The sequence below is a fragment of the Pseudopodoces humilis genome, chromosome 24, assembly GCF_049639895.1.
Source record: "Pseudopodoces humilis isolate 2021_Gansu_Grassland_sample_001 chromosome 24, ASM4963989v1, whole genome shotgun sequence".
In the NCBI taxonomy this organism is placed as follows: domain Eukaryota; kingdom Metazoa; phylum Chordata; class Aves; order Passeriformes; family Paridae; genus Pseudopodoces; species Pseudopodoces humilis.
In genome coordinates, this window is record NC_142223.1 from 5,984,460 (window position 1) to 6,009,100 (window position 24,641).

General features: G+C 44.1%; 1 protein-coding gene across 1 annotated transcript; it reads right to left on the reverse strand.

The window, feature by feature from the left end:
* Nucleotides 1–1,659: 1,659 nt before the first annotated feature.
* SCNN1D (sodium channel epithelial 1 subunit delta) lies at nt 1,660–23,622 on the reverse strand. The gene is made up of 14 exons (XM_088066665.1): nt 23,387–23,622; nt 21,566–22,443; nt 15,313–15,638; nt 13,836–14,472; nt 12,206–12,399; nt 11,974–12,077; nt 10,918–11,081; nt 9,745–9,843; nt 8,698–8,818; nt 7,642–7,720; nt 6,455–6,512; nt 5,432–5,487; nt 4,112–4,187; nt 1,660–3,257 (listed from the first exon to the last, which is right to left on the reverse strand). Exons 3-14 carry the CDS (start codon nt 15,621–15,623, stop codon nt 2,895–2,897), a joined length of 2,262 nt encoding a protein of 753 aa, XP_087922791.1. The 5' UTR covers nt 15,624–15,638; nt 21,566–22,443; nt 23,387–23,622; the 3' UTR covers nt 1,660–2,894.
* Nucleotides 23,623–24,641: the final 1,019 nt, after the last annotated feature.

A 24,641-nucleotide genomic window follows, 5' to 3' on the forward strand; every position in this document is an offset into this window, starting at 1 on the left:
AAATTCCTTCACTCACTCCTCCCAGGAGGAAATTCCCTGACTTTTTATGCATTGAGGATGAAGTGAATTCAGCCAAGTTCAGACTCCAAACTCCAGATTTGCCTTTGCCTGTTCTGCCTTCCTGGCGTTCCCGGCATTCAGAAATAAAATGGAGGCAAAATGAGTCCCAGGGATGAGCGGGAGGCAAAACCAAGCCCAGCCCAAGCTGGGCCCAGAGCATTTTATTGTTTAAAAAATGATAAAATCCCCAAATCGGGGCTTTCCCACCCCCTGCGAGGCTCCAGCAGCCACAGAGACCCCGCCGGAACAAAGCTGGGCTTGTTTTCTGTACAGAAAAATCACTGCCAATATTGACATTATCCCTGGTAACATCATCAATTAATAACAATTAGTAACATTATCTCTGTTAACATTATCAATTAATAACAAATAGTAACATTATCCCTGGTAACATCATCAATTAATAACAAATAATAACATTATATCTGTTAATATTATCAATTAATAACAAATAGTAACATTATCCCTGATAACATCATCAATTAATAACAAATAGTAACATTATCCCTGGTAACATCATCAATTAATAACAAATAATAACATTATATCTGTTAATATTATCAATTAATAACAAATAGTAACATTTTCTCTGGTAACATCATCAATTAATAACAAATAGTAACATCATCTCTGGTAACATCATCAATTAATAACAAATAGTAACATCATCTCTGGTAACATTATCAATTAATAACAAATAGTAACATTATCCCTGGTAACATCATCAATTAATAACAAATAGTAACATCATCTCTGGTAACATCATCAATTAATAACAAATAGTAACATCATCTCTGGTAACATTATCAATTAATAACAAATAGTAACATTATCCCTGGTAACATCATCAATTAATAACAATAGTAACATTATCCCATGTAACATCATCAATTAATAACAATAACATTATATTTGTTAATATTATCAATTAATAACAAATAGTAACATTATATCTGTTAATATTATCAATTAATAACAAATAGTAACATCATCTCTGGTAACATTATCAATTAATAACAAATAGTAACATTATCCCTGGTAACATCAACAATTAATAACAAATAGTAACATTATCCCTGGTAACATTATCAATTAATAACAAATAGTAACATCTCCATTAATATTATCAACTAATAACAAATAGTTACATCATCTCCATTAAAATTATAAAATAGCAAATATTATCTCCATTAATATTATCAATTAATAACAAATAGTAACATTATCTCCATTAAAATTATAAAAGAACAAATATTACCTCTGTTAACATTATCAATTAACAACAAACAACATTATCTTCATTAACATTACAAAATAACAAATATTAACATTATCTCCGTTAACATTATAAATTAAAAACAAATATTAACAAGATCTCTGTTAACATAAATTAAGAAATATTAACAATTATCTCTGGTAATATTATCAATTACCAACAAATATTAACAAACATTATCTCCATTAAAATTATTAATTAACAACAGATATTAATAATTATCTCTGTTTACAGTAATTATGGTCAAATATTAACATTATCTCCATTAAAATTGTCAATTGCCAACAAATATTAACATTATCTCCATTAACATTATCAATTAATAACAAATATTAACAATTATCTCCATTAATATTATCAATTAATAACAAATATTAACATTATTTCCATTAACATTATAAATTAATAACAAACATTAACAATTATCTCCATTAACATTATTAACAAGCAGGAACATTTTCTCTGTTTGGTGGGAATCCGCTGCTTTTCCTGGCACCCAGAACAATTCCCAACCCCGGTTTTAACTCTTTATTTCCCTCTGGAAGAGTCAGACTGGGAATTTCCTGGAGAAATCCAAAAGCATCTCAGCAGCCTGGAAAAGCTGCAGGAAAGGGAGAGGGCAGGAGGTGCTTGGGAATTCTGGGATCGGAGGGCAGGAGATGTTCGGGAATTCCGGGATCAGAGCCCAGGAGGTGTTTGGGAATTCCGGGTGGGATCAGAGCCCAGGAGGTGTTTGGGAATTCCAGGTGGGATCAGGACAACCCTGGATGTGAATCCCAGGGGCAGGGAATGGTTTGAGTTAAACCCATCCCATTCCAAGCCTGTTCCCCATCCCACACAATCCTTGGATTCTCCTGGAATTCCCTCCCTCGGTGAAACCTGTCTGGGCCCGGCCCGGCCTCAGAGTGAGCTCCTCACCAGGGCTTGGGAATTACAGCTGGGAACAGCCTTTGGAGAGGATTCCAGGACTCCCAGAGCGCAGCTCCCCCTGCCCAGGCGTTCCCTGGGAGCCAAAACCTTGGGATCCAAAACCTTGGGATGCAAAACCTCGGGATGCAAAACCTTGGGATGCAGGACCCAGGGATGTGCAGTGGGAACCTGCAGGGGCTGGGGGAGCTCAGCTGTGGATCCAGGACTTCCCCGGCACCTTTCCTACAGAATTAAGGGAATTCCAGGCATTTCCATGCTCAGGGAGCTCCCAGAGAGGATCCAGGACATCCCTGTGACTTTTCCAGCAGGATCAAGAGAATTCCAGGCATTGCCAGAGCTCCCAGCTGTGAATCCAGGACATCCCTGACTTTTCCAGCAGCATCAGGAGAATTCCAAGCACTGCCACCCTCAGGAGAGGATCCAGGGTGTCCCTGGCACATTTCCAGCAGGATCAGGAGAATTCCCAGCATTTCCATGCTCAGCTGTGGATCCACAATGTCCCTGGCACCTCTCCAGCAGCATGAAGGGAACTCCAGGCATTTCCATGCTCAGGGAGCTCCCAGAGAGGATCCAGGACATCCCTGTGACTTTTCCAGGAGCATCAGGAGAATTCCAGGCATTTCCATGCTCAGCTGTGGATCCAGGATGTCCCTGGCACCTTCCCCAGCCTCAGGAGAATTCCAGGTCTCAGTTCCTCACTCCCGTCCCAGCTCCCGGCTGCTCCCGAACCCCTCCAGCTCCAGCTCCGGGTGCCGTGGGAGCCCATTCCTGATCCTCGGGCTCCCTGCTGCCCTTCCCGGGGCTCCTCCTGCCGCTCCCCGGAGCTCTCCGGGGCCGGGGGCCGCTCCGTGGCCCGGAGCCGGCGGAAGCAGCAGAGCAGGGCCAGGACCAGAGCATCGGCGAGCAGCTCCAGCACCTCGAGCACCGACAGCACCGAGGAGCCAAACCACAGGCTCCACTGGCTCCCCATGCTGGACAGCAGCAGGTTCTCCTGGAAAAAATTCCATGCTTTTATCGGCAGAGTTCTGGGAAAGGGAAATCTGCTCTCATCAACCCTGTGGGGTTGGAGAAAAGGTGAAATTCCCAAGGGTTTTTCCAGAAAAATCCCTCCCTGCAGCCAGCCCAGCAGCCTGGAATGGAGGCAGGGACAGAGCTGGGGGTGGAATTCCAAGAGGAAAAATTCCAGGGTTGTGGTGATTAGGACAGCAGAGCTCTGGGAATGGGAATTCTGCCATTGTCACCCAGAGAGAATCCATGGGGTTGGGGAAAAGGTGAAATTCCCAAGAGTTTTTCCAGAAAAATCCCTCCCTGCAGCCAGCCTAATAAATTAATAATTAATAGTATCATATAAATAAACACAGATTTTTATATCACAAAATATAAATATAGATATAAAAATAATTAATAATTAAAAATGAAAATTTAGAATTAATATTATCATATGAATATATATTTATATATCATAGAAAATAAACAGAAAATAAATAATTAATATTTTAATTAATACTACAATATATATTTATATATCACCAAATAAAACTGAAAGTATAATAATTGATATTATCATATAAATAAATATAGATGCTTATATGTCATATAAACATGAAAAAATAAAATCTAATAAGTAATTTTAAATTAATAGTGTCATATTCATAAATATATATTTTATATCACACACATTAAGAATAAAAATACAATATATTAATTAATAACTAATAATATCATATTGATAAATAGATATCTCTAGATATATAAAAATAAGGGGAAATGATTAATTTCCAGGCATTAATCCCTCCTAAAATTCAGGAATTCTGTTGGAAGTTGATGGGAAAGGTTGGGACATACCGAGAGCAGCGGGGCCTCATGCAGGGCCTGGGAGCGCAGCTGCCGGTAGAAGATGGAGACCTTGGCGAGCTCCTTCCTGCAGAACAGTGGGAATTCCTGCTGGAATGGGCATTCCTGGCCAGATCGGGGCATTCCCAGTGGGAACGGGGCATCCTGGCTGGAACGGGGCATCCTGGCTGGAATGGGGCATTCCCAGTGGGAACGGGGCATTCCTGGCTGGAACGGGGCATTCCTGGCTGGAACGGGGCATCCTGGCTGGAACGGGGCATTCCCAGTGGGAACGGGGCATTCCTGGCTGGAACGGGGCATTCTCAGTGGGAACGGGGCATCCTGGCTGGAACGGGGCATTCCCAGTGGGAACGGGGCATTCCTGGCTGGAACGGGGCATTCCCAGTGGGAACAGGGCATTCGTGCTGGAACGGGCATTCCTGGCTGGAACGGGGCATTCCTGGTGGGAACAGGACATTCCCAGCAGGAACAGGGCATTCCTGGCTGGAACAGGGCATTCCCAGTGGGAAGAGGGCATTCCCAGTGGGAAGAGGGCATCCCTGGCTGGAATAGGGCATTCCCAGTGGGAAGAGGGCATCCCTGGCTGGAATAGGGCATTCCCAGTGGGAACGGGGCATTCCTGGCTGGAACGGGGCATTCCCAGTGGGAACAGGGCATTCCCAGTGGGAACAGGGCATTCCTGGCTGGAACAGGGCATTCCCAGTGGGAACAGGGCATTCCTGGCTGGAACAGGGCATTCCCAGTGGGAACAGGGCATTCCTGGCTGGAACGGGGCATTCCCAGTGGGAACAGGGCATTCCTGGCTGGAACGGGGCATTCCCAGTGGGAACGGGGCATTCCTGGCTGGAACGGGGCATTCCCAGTGGGAACGGGGCATTCCTGGCTGGAACGGGGCATTCCCAGTGGGAACAGGGCATTCCTGGCTGGCACTGGGGACATTCTGTGCCAGGGTTCTGGTGCTGATCTCTGGGAAAAAAGAGATTTCCCCACTGCCACCAAGTTTTTCCTGGAGGTTTTTCAATCAGAGCTTGGAAAAAATTCCAAATTTTACAGTGAGGAAAAATTGGGAATTTATTGAGGATTTATTGGGGGTTTATTGGGAATTTGTTGGGGGTTTATTGGGAATTTATTGGGGATTTATTGGAGGTTTATTGGGAATTTATTGGGAATTTATTGGGAATTTATTGGAGGTTTATTGGGAATTTCTAGGAGGTTTATTGGGAGTTTATAGGGGTTTTTTTGGATTATCCTGCACATTTTCCCCTTCCCAACCCCACATCCTGCTGGATCGGGAATGAGCCCTGGATTTACCTGCTGCTGCTGGAGTTGTATCCGTTCTGGTGCCTCAGAGCCTGCAGAACCCAGTCCTGTGTTTGGAATATTCGTTGTTGGAATGTTTCTATTGGAATGTTTGTTACTGGAATATTCCTTATTGGAATATTCCTTATTGGAATGCTTGGAATATTGGAACAGGATTAAATTCCAGTTTGGAGCTGAGAATTGAGGCACTGAGGGGATTTATAGGAAATTTTGGGTGGGAACAGGGAACTGGAACAGGATTGAAGGAACTGGAAGGGGATTGAAGGAAATGGAATGGGATTGAAGGAATTGGAATGGGATTGAAGGAAATGGAATGGGATTGAAGGAAATGGAATGGGATTGAAGGAAATGGAATGGGATTGAAGGAATTGGAATGGGATTGAAGGAAATGGAATGGGATTGAAGGAATTGGAACAGGATTGAAGGAACTGGAATGGGATTGAAGGAACTGGAATGGGACTGAAGGAACTGGAATGGGATTGAAGGAACTGGAATGGGATTGAAGGAACTGGAATGGGATTGAAGGAATTGGGATGGGATTGAAGGAACTGGAATGGGATTGAAGGAACTGGAATGGGACTGAAGGAACTGGAATGGGATTGAAGGAACTGGAATGGGATTGAAGGAATTGGGATGGGATTGAAGGAACTGGGATGGGATTGAAGGAACTGGGATGGGATTGAAGGAACTGGAAAGGGATTGAAGGAATTGGAATGGGATTGAGTTCCAGTTTGGAGCTGGGAGTTGAGGCACTGAGGGGATTTTTAAGGAAGTTTGGGTGGGGACAGGGAAGTGGAACGGGATTGAAGCTCCGGGAGCAACCTGGGCACTGGGAATTGTCCTGAGCCATGGCTGAGTGAAAGAGATGAGGTTTAAGAGAACAAAGAGGCTTTTTAAGGAAAACTCGATCCTTTCCAAGGCTTTCCCAAAGGTCCTGGGATTGTATCCTTGGAGCTCAGGTCAGGAGCATTCCCAGCTTTGCTTTGGGGCGGATTCCGGGGTTTTGTGCAGTACCTGGGATTTTGCCGAGGGCCACTTGGCTGTGCCAGCTGAGACCTTGTACAGGGATTCCCTGAGGAGAGAAAAACCAGGAATTCTGAGCGTGAGGAGCTTCCCGTGGAGAACGTCCCAGAAATCCCAAAAATTCCCAGGGCAGCTCTTCAGAACCTTGGGAAAAGCTTCCCGATTCAGGTCACAAAATCAGCCCCGAGGTGGCCAGGAAACTGCTCAGGTCAGGAGGAAGATCAGAATTCCCAGGTTTCAAAATCCTGGGAACTTTGGGATGCATCCAAAATGAAAACTTTTGTTGTTTTTGCTTTAAAATTTTCATTTTGAACCCATTCTGCAGTACAAAAAAAAGGTGAAACTAAAAGAATTCAGGCGGAAAAGTGACACAATTTGGGCTGGGCCCTAATTAAATATTCCAGGGTGATTGAAACAATTTCTGCTTTCACAGATAAAGTTCTAATTTAATTAATTAAATTAAATTAAATTTTTATTTATTGTATTATATTTTATTTACTGCTCCCATCTTTTTAGTTTAAATTGAATTTTAATTTAGTTTAAACAGAAATAGGAATAATTTTGGGGTGAATTTTAATTTAACTTAAATAGAAATAGGAATAATGTTCGGTTGAATTTTAATTTATTAGATTTATTATTTAATAATTTAAATTTATTATTTAATTTTAGAAAAAAATTTGGTTGGATTTTAATTTCATTTAAACAGAAATAGAAATAAATTCTGGTTGAATTTTAATTTAGACAAATAGAAAAAAGGTTTGGTTAAATTTTAATTTAACTTAAATAGAACTAGGAATAATTTTTGGTTGAATGTTAATTTATTACATTTATTATTTAATAATTTAAATTTATTATTTAATTTTAGAAAAAAAATTGGTTGGATTATAATTTCATTTAAACAGAAATAGAAATAAATTTTGGTTGAATTTTAATTTAAAGAAATGGAAAAAAAGTTTGGTTGAATTTGAATTTCATTTAAACAGAAATAGAAATAAATTGGGGTTGAATTTTAATTTCCTTTTTCGTTCCTTTTACAGAAATTCAATTTCAATTCCATTTTAATTGAAAGTTCCCAGCTTGGTCACACTGGGGTGCAAGAACCCCCTGATTCCATCGTATCCATGGATTTCCCGCGGAAATCCTGGCATTCCCGGCTGTTCTGGCGCAGTTGGACTGACCTGCAGGGCTTGGGGCACTGCTGGAAGCAATCCAGGCGGTGGCTCCGGAGCCGGCGGTACAGTTGGTAGAAGCAGTGCCCTGGGAAAGGGGAACGGGCTGAGGAATTCCCTCTGCCTTTACAAGAATTCCAGAGGCACGGCCCGAGCGCGACCCACCGAGTTCCAGGAAAAGAATCGCAATTCAATCCTCAAATCCCAGGATTTGGAGCTGGAAGGGATCTTAAAGATCAATTCCTGCCCCATCCACGGGTGGGGATATTCCCATTTATCCCGATCCACATTCCCACGATCCCAGAGTGCCCACGACTCTTCCGGGGGTGGGGCGGCCACAAATTCTCTGGGAATTCTATCCCATATTTATGAATTTCAGCCATAAATTTCTTCCAGGTACTGAGGAGATGAAGGAGTCGGACCCCAATTCCTTAAAAAGGATTTTCCAGCTCAATTTGATATCCACAAAAAAGTGCCTGGGATGCAGCTGGAATTCAGGGATTCAAGGAATGTTTGGAAAACACTCTGAGGGACAGCGTGGGGGTTTTGGGATGTCTGGGCAGGGCCAGGAGCTGGATCCACGATCCCTTAAACTCAGGATATTCTGGAATTCCATGGATCCACGATCCTTTAAACTCAGGATATTCTGGAATTCCATGGATCCACGAGAGGGAAGAGCCTCAGCAGAGCATGGGAGTGATCCAAGGAATCCAGGGAGGGATTCAGGAATGTGTTCCTTTTTCAGGGATTTTCTAGGGATTCAGGACAAGGGATTTTTCAGGGGTTCAGGAGTTTCCTGGGATTTTCCAGAAATCCAGGAATGTGTCCCCTGTTCCTGGAATTCAGGAATTTCCTGGGATTTTCCTGGGCCTCAGGAATTCCCGGGATTTTTTCCAGACTTGGGCATTCCTGGGATTTTCCCAGACTCAGGATTTCCTGGGCTTTTCCTCGGCCTCAGGAATTGCGGGGATTTTCCAGGACTCCAGAACTGCTGAGATTCCCGGGCCTTGGGAATTCCTGGATTTCCCAGCCTCAGGACTCGCGGGATGCGGGAGCAGCCCTTACCCCAGGCCGGGTGCACGCCGTAGTCGCAGTGCCGTGCTCTCCCGGCGGGCAGCGGGTACCGGGAATAGCCACAGCCGCACTCGCGGAGCATCCAGCGCTGGAAGCAGGAGTGCAGGCAGGCCTGGCGGGAAAACGGGAAACAAACACATCGGGATAAACCAAAACAAATTCCGGTTCTGTGGGAATGCAGCTTGGAGGGGAAAAAGGCAAAATAATGGAATGTTTCGACTGGAATGTTTCTTACTGGGATGGTTGGCACTGGATTGTTTCCATTGGAATTTTTCCTATTGGAATGTTTCTACTGGAATATTTCTTATTGGAATTCTTGTTATTGGAATTTTTGTTGTTGCAATGTTTCCATTGGAATTTTTGTCGTTGGAATGTTTCCATTGGAATTTTTGTCGTTGGAATGTTTCCATTGGAATGGTTGTTATGGGAATGTTTCCATTGGAATGTTTCCATTGGAATGGTTGTTATGGGAATGTTCCCATTGGAATGTTCCCATTGGAATGGTTGTTATGGGAACGTTTCCATTGGAATGGTTGTTATGGGAATGTTTCCATTGGAATGTTTCCATTGGAATGTTTCCATTGGAATGTTCCCATTGGGAAGGTTGTTTCGGGAATGCTTGGTGGATGCTGCTCAGTGACACCTCCAGGAGCAGCCCACAGGCGGAGCCAGGAGCAATTCCTGCCGGGATCAGGGGCCAGAGTGCCCGGAGCTCCCTGGGGCCTGTGGCTGCCACGGCTCCTGGGGCTCCTCCCAATCCCCAATTCCCGTTGGGGAGCTCCTTGGGCCTGAAACGTCCAGGAGAGGAAGGAACGAGCTGCTGGCTCCTGACGCAGCCTGGCTGAGCCGGGCTTAGCTAAACTGGGTTTGGCCAAGCTGGGCTCAGCAGTACCTGCAGCGTGTAGGAGTCCTGGCTGAGGTGGGTTTAGCTAAGCTGGGTTTGGCTAAGCTGGGCTCAGCAGTACCTGCAGCGTGTAGGAGTCCTGGCTGAGGCGGGTTTGGCTAAGCTGGGTTTGGCTAAGCCGGGCTCAGCAGTACCTGCAGCGTGTAGGAGCTGTTGTAGAGCAGCTCCACGGCCACGCCGGCGCCGTTGGTGGTGCACTTGCCGTAATTGCCACCCAGGCGATTCACCTCGTCCTGTGGGCACAGAAAGGAGCCACGAGTGATTAATTGGCAGGGTTAATTGGAGCCCCGAGTGATTAGCAGGGTTAATTAGAGCCCTCAGTGATTAGCAGCATTAATTAGAGCCAGCCATCACCCTCTGGGCCTCACTGCAGGCAGCAGGGCTGGACCTTGGCAATAAATATCAGGGAAACAATAGAAATTAATGTTGTATATATGCTTAACATGCAATATATTATATACATTAGTATTATCTATTTTATCTAAATTCTATATTTTCTATATTTATCTATGTTATATATAATATTTTATATATTTTATAGAATTATCTATTATTATATTTAAATATTAAAAATATAATAGTATATATTTTTATAGTTATTTTATATTTATAACATATAAATATTTTATATCTATAAATTATTATATATATAATATTTTATGTGCTATATATTACACATATATGTATTTATATATCTGGATTGCCACATTTGGGATGATTTGATTTGGACCTGAGCCCAGTGAGGAGAGGAAATAAATCCCTCCTGGATGTTTCTTCTCATCCCAGTTCAGCTCCTTGGGAAGAGCTGGGGTGGGATCTAAGAGGAGCAGAAGCCTCCAAAGTGGGAATCAGTGGGAATCTCCAATGTTTTGAGAGCTGGAAGAACACTTGGGATCATTTTAGTTGGACCTGGGCCCAGCGAGGAGAGGAAGGAGAGGACCCTGAGCCTGCTGGGGGTCCCTGAGCCACCGGGGGTGACATTCCCAGGCCACGTTTGGGATGATTGGAGTTGGACTTGAGCACAAGGAGAGGAAGAAGAGAGGAAGGAGAGGACCCTGAGCCTGCAGAGGGGCCATCCCAGGCCTTGGGGTGGTGCCCAAACCTGCTGGACTCCAAAAGACCACATTTGGGATGACTGGAGTCACCCAGGCAGGATCTGTGTCCCAGAGGGGCCGTTCCAGGCCATGTTTGGGATGACTGGAGTCACCCAGGCAGGCTCTGTGTCCGAGAGGGGCCATTCCAGGCCATATTTGGGATGATTGGAGCTGGCCCTGTCAGGATCTGTGTCCCAGAGGGGCCATTCCCACCTGCTGGATGCCGATGGTGGTGGCGATGCCCGGGCGGATGTGGAAGCCCTCATGCTCCAGGAACGGGGTCTGGTTGTGGCTGTGGATCATCACCTTGACGCCGGCGGCGGTGGAGAGCAGCGGGATGTGCTCCTTCTGCTCGGCCCGCAGGATGAGGGACAGCCCTGCCGAGCACACAGAGGGGATTCGGCTGCAAGGAGAACCTCTGGAATTCTCAGCGTTGGGCAAATCCCTCAGCTTTGGGCTTGGATCCCAGGTTTGGATTCTGGGATCCCTCGTTTTGGATCCCTCAAGAGCCATTTGTATTCCTTGGATCCCTGGTGACAACGGCAGCTGCTCCAAACCCTCAACAGTCCCATGATAAATAGAACAATAATAAAATATAATAATATCATAATAATATAATAGCCCTATAAATAAAACCCAGTAAAACCAGATTTGGATTCTGGGATCTCTCATTTTGGATCCTAGAAAAGCCATTTTTACTCCTTAGAGCCCTGGTGACAGTGGCAGCTGCTCCAAACCCTCAAAGTCACATAATAAATATAATATATAATAAATATAAATATAAATATAAATTATTATTATCATTAATAGTAATAATAGTAATAGTAGTAATAGTAGTAGTAATAATAATAATAATAATAATAACCCTATAAATAAACCCAGATTTGGATTGTGGGATCCCTCATTTTGGATCCTAGAAAAGCCATTTTTACTCCTTAGAGCCCTGGTGACAAAGGCAACTATTTCAAACCCTCAATAATCCCATAAAGAATAGTAAATAATAAATAATAATAATAACCCTATAAATAAAACCCAAGAAAGCCAAATATTCTGCAATAAAGACTGTATGAATTTTCTGCTCAAAACCAAAAAAGAATATTCTGCTTTTTGAGGCCCAGCTGTGGCTGGCATGGCTGGCACACAAGCCAACAATTTGTGCCACCAGAGCAAAAGAGAGGCCTAAATTTGTCACTAAATCCTGCACTGAAGACAAATTTCATTAATTACCTTAATTTTAGCTCTTTCCCCCCATTTTGGCAGCTCACTCACCATAAGGAATTCCTGGTTTGGTGGCTGTCCAGAAGGGATCTGTCCCCTTGCTGTTCAAAGTGTAGCAGCTCCCAAAAACTGGGTGGTGGAAGTGATCGTAATCACTGGGAAATCAAGAGAGATTTGATGGAGTTTTGATTTTGAGGTTGGCAACACTTTAATTCAATGCTGGATGAGTTTGGGAAAACGGGAATGAGCTGTGAATTCCCTGGCAATCCCAATTTCCACCCACCTGGGCCTGCAGGGCTCCCCGTTGTACTGGCAGGAGTAAACCACGTCCTCGATGGGCTCCTCGTGCTGGGAAATGTTGATGATGGCAGGCAGCTGGGACATGATGTTCATGTAGTGGAACCTGTACCACTCCAGGATGGCATCCATGCCCGAGGAAAAGGTCTTGTAGAAACAATTCCCGCCTGTGGAATTGCACTGGGGGAGAGGGGAAAAACTCAGGATGGCAGGAAAAAAGTGGGTACGGGAACGAGGGGAACCGTTGTTTTCCCCCAAAGGGGAAATTTTTTGAGTATTTCAGGGATTTTCTGCTTGAGCTGCTTCATCCTCAGCAGGAGGAGGGAGCAGGAGCTTGGGATGACAAAGGTGGGAATTTTCTCCGGGAGCAGAGCCCAGAGAGAATTTCTCTGTTCTCTGTTCGTACTCAGGGTTCTGGAGAAGGTTTGGCTGGTCCAGAACAGGGATGGGGGACAAAAATCACCCCAAAATTGCTGAAGGATTCTGGGACAGGGCAAGGATCAAAAACCACCCAAAAAATGCTGGTGAGAGACTGCAGGAAAGGGCAGGGGTTCAATAATCACCCCAAAATTCCTGAAGGACTCCAGCAAAGGGCAGGTGTTCAATAATCATCCCAAAAGTGTTGCTCTTTCTGGCCACACCAATCCCTAAGACAGGGATGGATGGAATGAGGCAGGGATGGAGGAACTGCCCTGAACCATCCCCCAGTCTCTCATTTCCCAGCTCTGGAATCAGCAAATCTCTTTTTTCACTCTTTCTTGTTGGTTTTTTGGGTTTTTTTAATATACCTTGGAAGACCCTGAGCAGCCTCAGCTGAGCTTCCAGCCACACTTCCAGGAGCAAACTGAACCCCAGCTGGGAATCCCAGCCCAAATTTGGGATGTGGGACAGAGCTGCTTCCTCAGCACAGATTCAGATTTTTGTCCTGCTCATAAATTTCCCTCAGGTCCACAATTTTAGAACTCAGTTTTTAGAATTCAATTCTTTATCCACACCCTAATTTGGCTCATCCCCTCTGGAGGTGTGTTTCTCCATTTCCATCCCAAAAGTCCTGTCTGGACCTCCTGTATTTCATCTTGGAGAAGAGTTCCAAGAGAAATTTCATCCTGTTTATTCTGCAGAGTGAGATCCTACAGCAAAAATTAAAACCAGGTTCCGATTCAACCGCTTCCAAGTTGAACTTTTCCTAATTCTTTGCCATAAGGATGAAGCCGTAGGGGTGGTTTTGAGCCTCTCCTGTTCTAGGCCCGTAGAACAAGAATAAATAATAAATAATAATAACATTGAAAGCAGAATATCCCACTAGAAATCTTCCCCTAATCATGGATTACAAATCTGTGTGGATCCACAATGGCTTGACACTTCAGGAATAAACCCTGCTCCTTGGAGTTCTTGGAAAGAAGAAAATTCCCAACCTGATGAGCTGAACCCTTGGTTGGAGCTGGACACCACCCTGAGCTCTCCCAGGAATTCTGGGGTGAATCCTCAGTCCCAGGTATTTTGAGATGAATCCCAATCCCAAGTTTTTTGGGGTGAATCCCCATGGCCATCCAGGTTCCCTGGGGGAACACCCAGAGCTCCTGTCCCTGCTCAAATCCTGGTGAAATCCCACTCACCAGCTGGAATCCCACGCTGGAATGTTTCCTGCCTGCCCTGAGGTCAGACACCCTCAGCAGGGAGAAGTTGTGGCTGAGTTTGAAGCCGGAGCTGTTGAGCTTGGCCAAGGCCTGGGCATGGATTTTCCTGTCGCTCTCCTGGATTTTCCTGTCACTCTCCTGGATTTTCCTGTCACTCTCCTGGATTTTCCTGTCGCTCTCCTGGATTTTCCTGTCACTCTCCTGGATTTTCCTGTCACTCTCCTGGATTTTCCTGTCGCTCTCCTGGATTTTCCTGTTGCTCTCCTGGATTTTCCTGTCCCTCTCCTGGATTTTCCTGTCACTCTCCTGGATTTTCCTGTCGCTCTCCTGGATTTTCCTGTCGCTCTCCTGGATTTTCCTGTCGCTCTCCTGGATTTTCCTGTCGCTCCTGTGGATTTTCCTGTCCTTGATGCGGATTTTCCTGTCGTTCTCATGGATTTTCCTGTCTTTGTTGCGGGTTTTCTCGTTGTTCCCGTGGATTTTCCTGTTGTTCCCATGGATTTTGCTGGCATTGACGCGGAATAGCCTGGCCGAGGCGTTGATGCCGTACAAAAAGGTGATGGATTCCGCTGCCATCCGGTCCAGCTGCTCCAGGTGCTCGCTGACCAGCTCAAACCTGCCAGGCACGGCATTCACGTGGATTCGTGAAATCAAATACCGTAAAGAAAATCCACTAATTAAATTAATTAATTCAATGGAATCCACATTTCTAATCACTTTGTGCCCTCACAGGAGCTGTGGAAAGGTTATTCCTTGGTGGCTGTGGGAGAATATCCCAAAATTCTGCAGCTCAGCACGCCTCACTTGAATAATATTCATTTAATATTATAATAATTAACAAATAATAATTAATTTCAAGAAATTCTGCTACTTAATTATTATTAAAATAACTATATTAATTATATAATTACATAAGCAGAAATTCTGCTGATTATTATTCTTCAATTAATAATATTAGTTTAATTAATTAAATATTAATTTGATCTAATAAATTATTTTTTAATTTATATTTATACATAAATAATTTTATAATAACATTATAAATCCATAATAAATAATTTAATTAACTTATTATTTAATTAACATATTTAATTAAAATTTATTTTTATTAGACTTAAACTTTATAATTAATGAATATTTGTTATTATTTAAGCATTCTAGTTATATATATATAAAAAATATATATAATATTATTATAATTAATTAATATTAATTGAAATATTTAATATCCTATGGGATGAATCCCTGACCCTTCCCAAACCTCTAGGATCACCCAGGTGTGCTGGAAAGAAGCTGGGGATGACTGAAGCCCCTTGTCCATCCTGGGGGATGAATCCCCAACCCTTCCCAAACTCTTGGGATGTATCCCTGACCATTCCCAACCCTCTGAGATCCATCCCTGACCTTTCCCAACCCCCTGGCTCCATCCAGGTGTGCCGCAGGTGGCCCAGCTCACCTGTAGGGATGCAGGTTGCAGACGGTGACAGCCGGGAACATTTTGGGCTCGGAGTGCATGGACATGGTGAGCACCACAGGGTAGGCCCAGAACTGGCGGAACATGAGGCCGAACTGCCAGTAGAGCATCCCGAAGCTGGCCAGCAGCAGCAGCGTCCAGAACGCCGTCTTCATGCGGTTGCTGCCGGAGCACACCAGGCGGATGGTGCCGTGGATCGTGGTGTTCTTGCAGAAGAACTCGAACATCTCCCTGAAGGAGCCGTAGAACTCGATCAGCCCTTCCTGCCGCGCTTCTCCTCGCGGCGGCTCCATCCTCTAAGTGTCCTCCTGGCCATGGGAACAAATGGGAAAAGCTTGTTAATCTGAGGGAAGAGCTTTTCCAAGTGGCCTTTCCAAAGAGACCTTTTCCAGACAGGCCTTTTCCCTTTTCCAAAGACACCTTTTCCACATGGGCCTTTTTCAAATAGGACTTTTTCAAATAGGTTTTTTTTTCCAAAGAAGCCTTTTCCAAAAATATCTTTTCCAAAGAGGCCTTTTCCAAAGAGGCTTTTCCTAAATGAGCCTTTTCCAAAGAGACTTCTTTCAAATGGGTTTTTCCAAAAATGCCTTTTCCAAAGAGGCATTTCCAAACAGGCTTTTCCAAAGAAGCCTTTTCCAAACAGGCATTTCCCAAATGGGCCTTTTCCAAAAATGCCTTTTCCAAAGAGGCTTTTTCCAAAAAGGCTTCTTCCAAAGAAACCTTTTCCAAAGAAACCTTTTCCAAACAGGCTTTTCCAAACAGGCTTTTCCAAATGGGCTCTTCCCAAAGAGTCTTTTCCAAACAGGCTTTTCCAAGGAGGCCCCAGATCAGTTTGTAATTAGGAAAACCTGCCATAAAAGTGCAGAGAACCTGAATCCAGGATGATCCCCAGAATCTGGATCCAGGAAGGAGCAAAGAACTCAAATTCTGCTGCTGCTGAGGAATTGGGAGTTGTTTTCCCACACTTCCACAGGATTTCTCTGCCAGTGTGGATTTGGGACTAATTCTGGGAAGCTTGAGACCAGAAAAAGTCAGGAATTTTCTTCTTTCCAAGAACTCCAAGGAGCAGGGTTTATTCCTGAAGTATCAAGCCATTGTGAATCCACACAGATTTGTAATCCATGATTAGGGGAAAATTTCTAGTGGGATATTCTGCTTTCAATGTTGTTATTATTTATTATTTATTCTTGTTCTACAGGCCTAGAACAGGAGAGGCTCAAAACCACCCCTATGGCTTCATCCTTATGGCAAAGAATTAGGAAAAGTTCAACTTGGAAGGTTGAATCAGAACCTGGTTTTAATTTTTGCTGCAGGATCTCACTCTGCAGAATAAACAGGATGAAATTTCTCTTGGAACTCTTCTCCAAGATGAAATACAGGAGGTCCAGACAGGACTTTTGGGATGGAAATGGAGAAACACACCTCCAGAGGGGATAAGCCAAACTAGGGTGTGGATAAAGAACTGAATTATAGAAATTGAATTCTAAACCTGTAGAAACAACTGGAAATAAAATAAAACCGCTCTCAGGTGTTTCTGAAGACCACCAGAATATTAATTAATGTTATTAACAGTGATTTTGCCACATTAATATGAATTTAAGTCTTTGTATTTTACATCAGTGAAAAGGCAGCACAGAAATTAAAAATCACTCAAAAGAGCGGCATAAATAAAAATAAAATCCAGATTTTTTTATCTCCCGGTAATTAAAGCTATTCCAGCGATAATTCCAGCCTTTGTGAGCATGGACAACTGGCTCTGGTGGCAGTTTGGGACACCAGAGTGACGTTGGCACATTTCCACGTCTGGAACATGACACGGAGTAAGGTGAGAATTTCCAACATGACAGCAGCATGTGAATCACCCTTCTCATTATGTCATTAAAAGAAGTTTACTGAGTCCAAACTTTGGAACAACCTTAGCTCCAAATAACAAAAAAGTTAGGGATACAGGAATAGAGTTTGAAATTGAGGAGAGCAGAAACAACTAAAGAATTGTTGGAAGAGGTTCTGTGCTAATGAAATTAAAGCTCTGAGTCTTTATCTGTGAGAAAATGTGGAAATAAAAGGAATAATTACCCAAAGTCAATGCTAAAAGAATGAATCAAACAGTTTAATCTCTAATTTTGACTCAAAAACCCCCAGATAAAGCCTGGTTTTCAGAAATAATTCAGTTTTCAGGTGTTCTGAGTGGGATTTTAAGTTTGTGGTGAATTCATCTTCTTTATATCTGCATTATTCAAATTAATATAATGAAAAAAAAAATTAATAAGGGAAAATAATTCAGAAACAATCTGGGAAACAGCACAACCCAACATTTCCAGCTATAAATACAAAATTAAACATTAAGAAATCAGATTCCAACCAAATTGGAGCCCCTCCCCCACTGTACCTTGGCAGAAACTCTGATCTCTGAGTGTGTAGAAAAGCCACTAAACCCAGCCCTGGGCTTAATCCTGAGCAGAAGTCAAGTCCTGTCCCAAAGCTGTGGGATTTGGGAGTGCAGAGCTCTTGGGAGCTGTCCAGCCTTTATGGAGGGAATTGATGACATCAAAAGGGGCAGGACTTGAGGGAGAGCTCATGGAAATTATTCAAAGCATGATCCAGGGAATAATAGGAAGTGAATAAACTGGCCAAACGGGTTAATGTGGAGCTTGAGCTGGGCTTAAGTGCTGCTGGCATGTCCACCTTGATTTTCTTCCCTCATGATCGAAGTCATAGTTTCTAGGGAAATAACCATGGACTCCAGGATGTTCTTCCCACTCTGGATTTTCCCATCTAGGGAAGACCTTTCTGCCTTCATTCCTTGTTTTCCAGAGCCTGGCAGGATCCCAGGGAAGCAAAGCCAACAAAGTGTGCTTGAAGAATTGCATTCCTTGGTGCAATCTCAACTGATCAGCAGGGATTTCCTCCTGATTCTCCAAGAATAGTACTCATCCCATCCCATCCCATCCCAATCCCATCCCAATCCCATCCCCATCCAGGATTCAGGTGCTGAGATGAAAACAGAAACAAATCAAACCTGTTCAAATCCAGTTTTGGGGATGCGGTTCAGTTAAAGAGTGGCAGAAGTGATGGAGAAATGGATTCAAGGCATCTTGGAGACTTTTCATGATTATTTTTGATCCTTTCCCACGTGGAAAACAGCTCTGCAGGGAGTTTTGTGTGAAAATAGGAATATTTGGATTCCAGATGGAGTTTAGAGCCCCAAATCAGAGCCTGCCTTTCCAAATTGGATTTTCTCTCCCACTGTAAGCTGTGAAATATCAGCATTTGCAAACAAACAATGGGAATTTCTTGTGAAATTTGATTCAGAAAGAAGGGAGAAAGGACAAAGGTGAAGAGAAGCAAACTTCCCTGATTTCAACTGATTTCAGTCCTACTTACATTTGATTCATGCTGGATTTTGTTCCAGAAACCCCTAAATGTGTAGAATGTTCCTCTCAAATTTTTAAATTATTATTTGAATGATTAAACTATTCAAATCCTAGGATGCTGTTTTACCCCTCTTTAATATTAAAAGAAAGTTTCACAAAACATACCTGGAACCTGGTCTAAATAAAAAAAACAAAACAAACAATTATTTTAGAAACTTTTAATTAAAAATTTTAATTCAGAAATTTTTACAATTTTAATAATTTAATTTTTAATTCAAAAAGAAACCCAATTGAACGAAGAGCTGCAGCAGAGCCACGTGAAGAGTTAATTAGCTAAAATCTCATTAAAAACCTCCCAGCACTGTGAAACTCATTCTGTTCGTGTCTCTCTGTCCCCCACCCTTCCTTCTCTCTCCATCCCGCGTTGTGCAATGGAAAATGCAACAATCAATCCCTGACAATGGAATTATTGCACAAGGAGCAGGAACGATTCAGCTCCTGTTGCCTCACAATGGCAGCACCTCAGAAAAAAATCCCTGCAGAGTTTCCTCCAGGATTTCTTTTTTTCCCTACAGGGAAATAGGGAAAAAACTGGATCAGCATCACTGAAAAAAGATCCCAGTTCAGTTGGCTCATTTTTCTGGATCCTGAACTGGGAGAGAAGTGGGGGGAAACTCCTTCACTGCTTAAAAATGTGGTGTTTTTCTCTTTTTAAGACGCAGAGATTGTGGAGATAAGAGCCCTGAGAAAGTCCTGTGGGGTTGCAGGGCTGTAATTAGAAATTCTGAGTAAGAAATGTTGATTAGGGCTTGTAAGGGAGGGAAGGAGAAATGTTTTGTGTGTCCTGAGGAGCAGAAACTCCAGACATGTCCAGAAGGTTCCTTTTCCCACTGGGTCTTTTTAATCTGTTCATTTTCATGGAATCACATCCTATTTAATTGATGAAGGCAGTAGAGATAAAGAAAATGAAGGAATTTTGCCATTTTGCTCGGAAGTTTTCACATATGAACTGTGCAAACTCTTCCCTTCATTATCAGTATATTAGAATATTTATTTATGGATGATAAAACGGTTGTCAGCTAGCTGATAAACTACTGAAACAGAAATAAATACCAAATTATAACAAGATGCCAATAAAAGCCAGCCAGAGTAGCAGGAGAATCCCATGGATTATTCTGCAGGCACTAACGGAGATTTTAGCTCCCTCACCTAAAAGTGAGTCAGTGAATTCACATTCCTGGTGGGATGGACTCATGAAATCACGGAAATCTTCTGTCAAACAGGTGGTTTTTTTGTTCTTGAATATTTCCTTACACCTGAAAAATGTTTTGGAGAGGTTTGAGTGAAAGGAGAGGCTCAGCTCATCCTCTAGAACTCAAAGATTAAAATATTTTGCCCAACTGAAAATTCCCAGAACAATAGAGGAGGGTCTGGCAGGGCAGGGGTGTGAAAATCCCACCTGAGCTCATTCCAGCCTCTCATTCCTGCAGATTTTCCTTAAGAGACTCTGGAAAAATTCCAATTCCAGCTTTCCCTGGGCCTCTCCACACTGAGGCTCTGCTGGAATTTGCTGTCCACTGACCAACTCGCCTTGGGATGAACTTTCTCCCTGGCTGCGTTCGTCTCAAATTATCCTGCGCTGTTTCCTGACTTTCCATTGCTGTGTTTTCCAGAGATTCCCACTTTTTCCTTTGGATTGGGAACACAGAAAGCCAGCCCTGGGAATCCCCGTGCTCCAGCAGAGGCGGGGATGCAGAGGAGGAGAAATCCTGCCCTGGGGAGGCTTTGCAGCCACTTTAATCTCGAGTTTAGCAGAGCTGGCTTTACTCACATCGCCCCTTCCTAAAATGGAGTTTCTTCCCCTGGAATGCCCCTGCCAAACCCTCTTCCCACATTTTCTCCCCTCACACACCAGCCCGGTTTTCCTCTCGGGAATGAGTTCTGGCTCTCCCTCTCCCTGCTTTCTTCATGGCCACTGGATCAGCCAGTCCATCCAAACTCCCACTCCAAACTCCTGTGGGCAACTCCAGGAACTCCCAGTGTTCCTTCTCTGCCTCCTCTGCTTTTCCCAGTCCTTGCTCTCCCAAACCTCTGGAAGCAGAATTCCAGTTTGTTCAGGAATTGTTCAGAATTCAGTTGTTCAGTGCCTGCCCTGGAGAGCTTCCAGATGTTTCTTCAGGGCCTCCCTGTGATCCTGCCTAAAAGTGCTGCTGAATTCCTGCATTTTCTGGATGTTTTCCTCCTCTCCTGGAATGTCAGTGGAGCTCTGCACACCAAAATTCCCTCTGGGAATCCCTGAATTGCCTTTTTTCCCCTCTGGGAATCCCTGAATGGCTTCTTTTACTCTGGGAGTCCCATGAATTGCTTTTTGTGCTGCTGAATTCCTGCATTTTCTGGATGTTCTCCTCCTCTCCTGGAATGTCAGTGCAGCTCTGCACACCAAAATTCCCTCTGGGAATCCCTGAATTGCTTTTAGCGTGATGCTTTGAGCCCTGCCTGGGGGATTTCTCTGGAATTCCTCCCAGGGATCTGTGCCTGCAGAACTGGGGTGGCCCTGATGTCCCAATGCTGCCAAACCTGCTCCAGGCGGAGGTGAACACCTCTTAACCCATGCTGGGCTCCATGGCACACTTTTATCCCGTTTTCCAAAATGAAGCTCCCTAGCAAATCCTCCTGAGCCCGGCAATGAGCACATGAATAATCTGCTAATCACCAGCCGTGGAAGTATTCCTTAATTACCCCTCTGGAATGAGCAGGCTCCACGTCAGCCCTGCCCTGGCTGCAGAGGGTTAAAATCCAGCATCAGCACCAAAATCCTGCTGGTTCCCGGGATGAGCAAGCATTCATTTCCACTCACTCACCTGGCTAAGGAAGGTGGCTGCAGCTGCTCCTGGCATCCCTCTGGAATAACTATTCCTGGGGTTTTGGTTTTTTTTTGATTCTCTTCCTCTTCTTGTTTCTTTACTCACGGCTCTTCATCAGCACCGTGTCCCCACTCCAGATCTGTCACCCCCTCAAATCCCAAATATTCACAGGGTGAACTGGCTGCTGGATGGGTTTTTATCCTGCTCCAGCTCCAATCTCCGGTCAGATCCAGCGGGATCTGTCAGAATTCCAAGGCAATCAGGGCTGGCAGGGGTTGGAGAACACCAAAACCTTCTTGCTCCGCAGACGTGCAAGGTGCAACCATCCTGGAATGACAGGCACCATCACTCTGTCCTGGATGAAGAAAATATTCCCCAAGCAGCGGCTCCAACTCCTGGAAAAAGAGGGGGGAAGCACTCCTGGCTCCTGGAATGGTCCCCAGGACTGTTTCCCAAGGTTTGGCAGCAATTCCCAGGGGTTAATCGATCCAGGAACTTCAGCTGGGAACTGGAGTAGATGTCAACAAGAGGAAGAGGTGCTCCAGTGTGGCACCGAGGGAAGGAGGGGATGAAGAAACCGGGAACCGACTGCGCAAGGGCAAAACAGTCATTAGCAAATCCTAATTAAAACTGGTGATTACGTAATGCCTGTGTCAGCTGGCGTTCCTCTCCCAACCCGACGGGGGCTTTTTTTTGGGATAAATCCAGCTGCAATTCCATGTTTTCCATCTGGAGGATCTCCCCACCTCCTCCCACAGCAGCTCTGTCCGTGGAGGAGTTGGGAATTGCAAATGAAGCTCTGTGCAAACTTTAAAGAACTCAGGAATCTTCCTCTGGATGCAGGGAATAGTCTGGATACAAGGGAAGCGTTGGGGCTTGGAAAAAAGAGATCGTTTGGAAGCCTTTAAATGCTGCTGAAGGCAATCCCAAAACACCCGGCTAATGCAATGGCTGAGGTGAAATATTCTGGATTCATTCAAACCTGCAGGAATGATTTGGGAGAGCCCAAATCCCACCCCATGCTCAGTCTCTGTTTGCTCTGGGGTGTTTATTAACATCGTTTCCATACATTAAGCACGGGATTTAACCTGTAACCCTTAAATTTTGCTGTAACACCCCTGCTTTTAATTTTTTTTTTCCGTGCCCCAAAACAATCTTTACTCATCAGTCAAAGAATAAAAATGCTGCCACGTGACTTCCAGGCCCCATTTCCTCCATGAGTAACCCAGAGTGAGGAGGGCACAGGAACAGCACAAATATTCCTGGTCGGACCTGTCCGATCAGCACGGGCAGAAATCCCCAAACAAAGCCCAAAAGAGATGGATCGGGAAAGGTTTGTGACCTCAGGGACGCTTCATCAGGAACTGGGAGTGCCAGGACAAAGGCAATGGCTTCAGAGATGGGATATTGGGATGGAATTCTTGCCTGGAAGGCCCTGGCAGAGAATTCCCGAAAAATCTCATCCCTGGAAGTGTCCAAGGCCAGGGTGGAGCGGCCTGGGATAGGGGAAGGTTCTGGGGTTGGGGCTGGATGGGCTTTAAGGTGCCTTTGAGCCAAAGCAGTGGGGGATTCTGTGTTTTCTCACCCAAACAAAGGCAGAACTCTACAAATCCTTCCCAATTTTTGTCCCCATTCCCATCCTGTTGGCCAAGGGGATCTGGAGCGTTTCCCAGCACATTCAAAGGAAAAAAAAAAAGACCCAAAATCTCCCAGACAAAACAAACAACAAACTCAGAAGATTTAATTCCACCCACCAGAAGCACAAAACCGACGGCGATAAATCCCAAAATTCCCAACTCCACTTCCTTAAAAACCCACCTGGGAAGCTGCAAACTTTTGGAACTTTTCTCTTCTAACCCTGGACAAATCTTTTTGCTTCACCTGCGAGGCAGCCCCGATGACACGGGGTTGATTGCTAATTAAATTGTTAATTGGTGTTTGTCCAGAGCACCGCTGATGTCACCTGCCCTGGGATGGCTTCGTCAGCACTCCGTAATTGCAGCAGCACTGCTTGGAGTCATTCCACCCTCGTTAAAAATTGGGGGTTTTTATGGGATATTCCTCGATCTCAGCTGGAATGTGGAGAGGCCCTGCCTGCTCCTGGATTATTCTGAGCCTTTTAAGGGGTATCAAATCCCAAATATTTTGGCTGTCAGCTTTTCCAGGAGCTCCTTGCATGCCCATTGCTCAATGCTGAGGACTTTCCTCTCACTCCAGCACATCAGATCTGGAGATTATTTTCACTCCCAGGCTGCTCTGTCACAGATCTGGAGATCAGCAAAACTCGTAACTTGAATTTCCTGTGTGATCCATTTGATTTGCCTCTGGTCTGCAGGTCTGAAGCCTTTCCCTGCTGTTTTTCCTGAAATTTGGAAATTTTTGGAGAGGGATTCGCTCCTCACACAAGGACTCGCTCAAACCCCCAGTGCTTTCTGTATGAATATTGAACAGTAAAAATATCCTGGGTTTCTCCATTGTCCTGGTGTTTTTCCTGATTCTCTTCATTACCCCTGGTATTTTTTCCTGGTTTTCCTCATTATCCCTGGTGTTTTTTCCTCCATTATCCATGGGTTTTCTCCACAATCCCTGACATTTTTTCCAGGCTTTCTTCATCATCCCTGGCATTTTTTTCCTGATTTTCTCCCTTATCTCTGGCTTTTTTTCCTGATCTTCCTCATGATCCCTGGCACTTTCTCCTGATTTTCCTCATTACCTTGGCATTTTTTCCTGGTCTTCACCATTGTCCCAGCATTTTTTTTCCCAGTCTTCCTCTTTATCAGCTCAGCATGGATCTTCTAAATTCTTCTTATAGTCTATTATTATTATTATTACTATTCCGTTTTAAACAATTCAGAATATTTTGCCACAAAAAACTCATTACAGAATCCCAACTGATTCCACAAAAAATTATTTTCTGGGAAGATCCAGGCAGAGGTTCCCTGGCTTTAAAGGAAGTTTGGGAATAAAGGAACCCTGGGCATTGGGATGGCTTTGGAAGGGGAAATAAATTAATGACGATTAATAGTCCTGCAGGGCAATAAATTAATGATTTAATCCCAGGGAGTGGGGTTTG

Coding starts and splice junctions, on each gene's coding strand:
- SCNN1D (XM_088066665.1), bottom strand. CDS start 15,623: ATGGAGCCGCCGCGAGGAGAAGCGCGGCAGGAAGGGCTGATCGAGTTC. Junction 12,078..12,205: donor GGGGAGCCCTGCAGGCCCAG/GTGGGTGGAAAT, acceptor TTGATTTCCCAG/TGATTACGATCACTTCCACC. Junction 6,513..7,641: donor CAGTGCCCCAAGCCCTGCAG/GTCAGTCCAACT, acceptor TTCTCTCCTCAG/GGAATCCCTGTACAAGGTCT.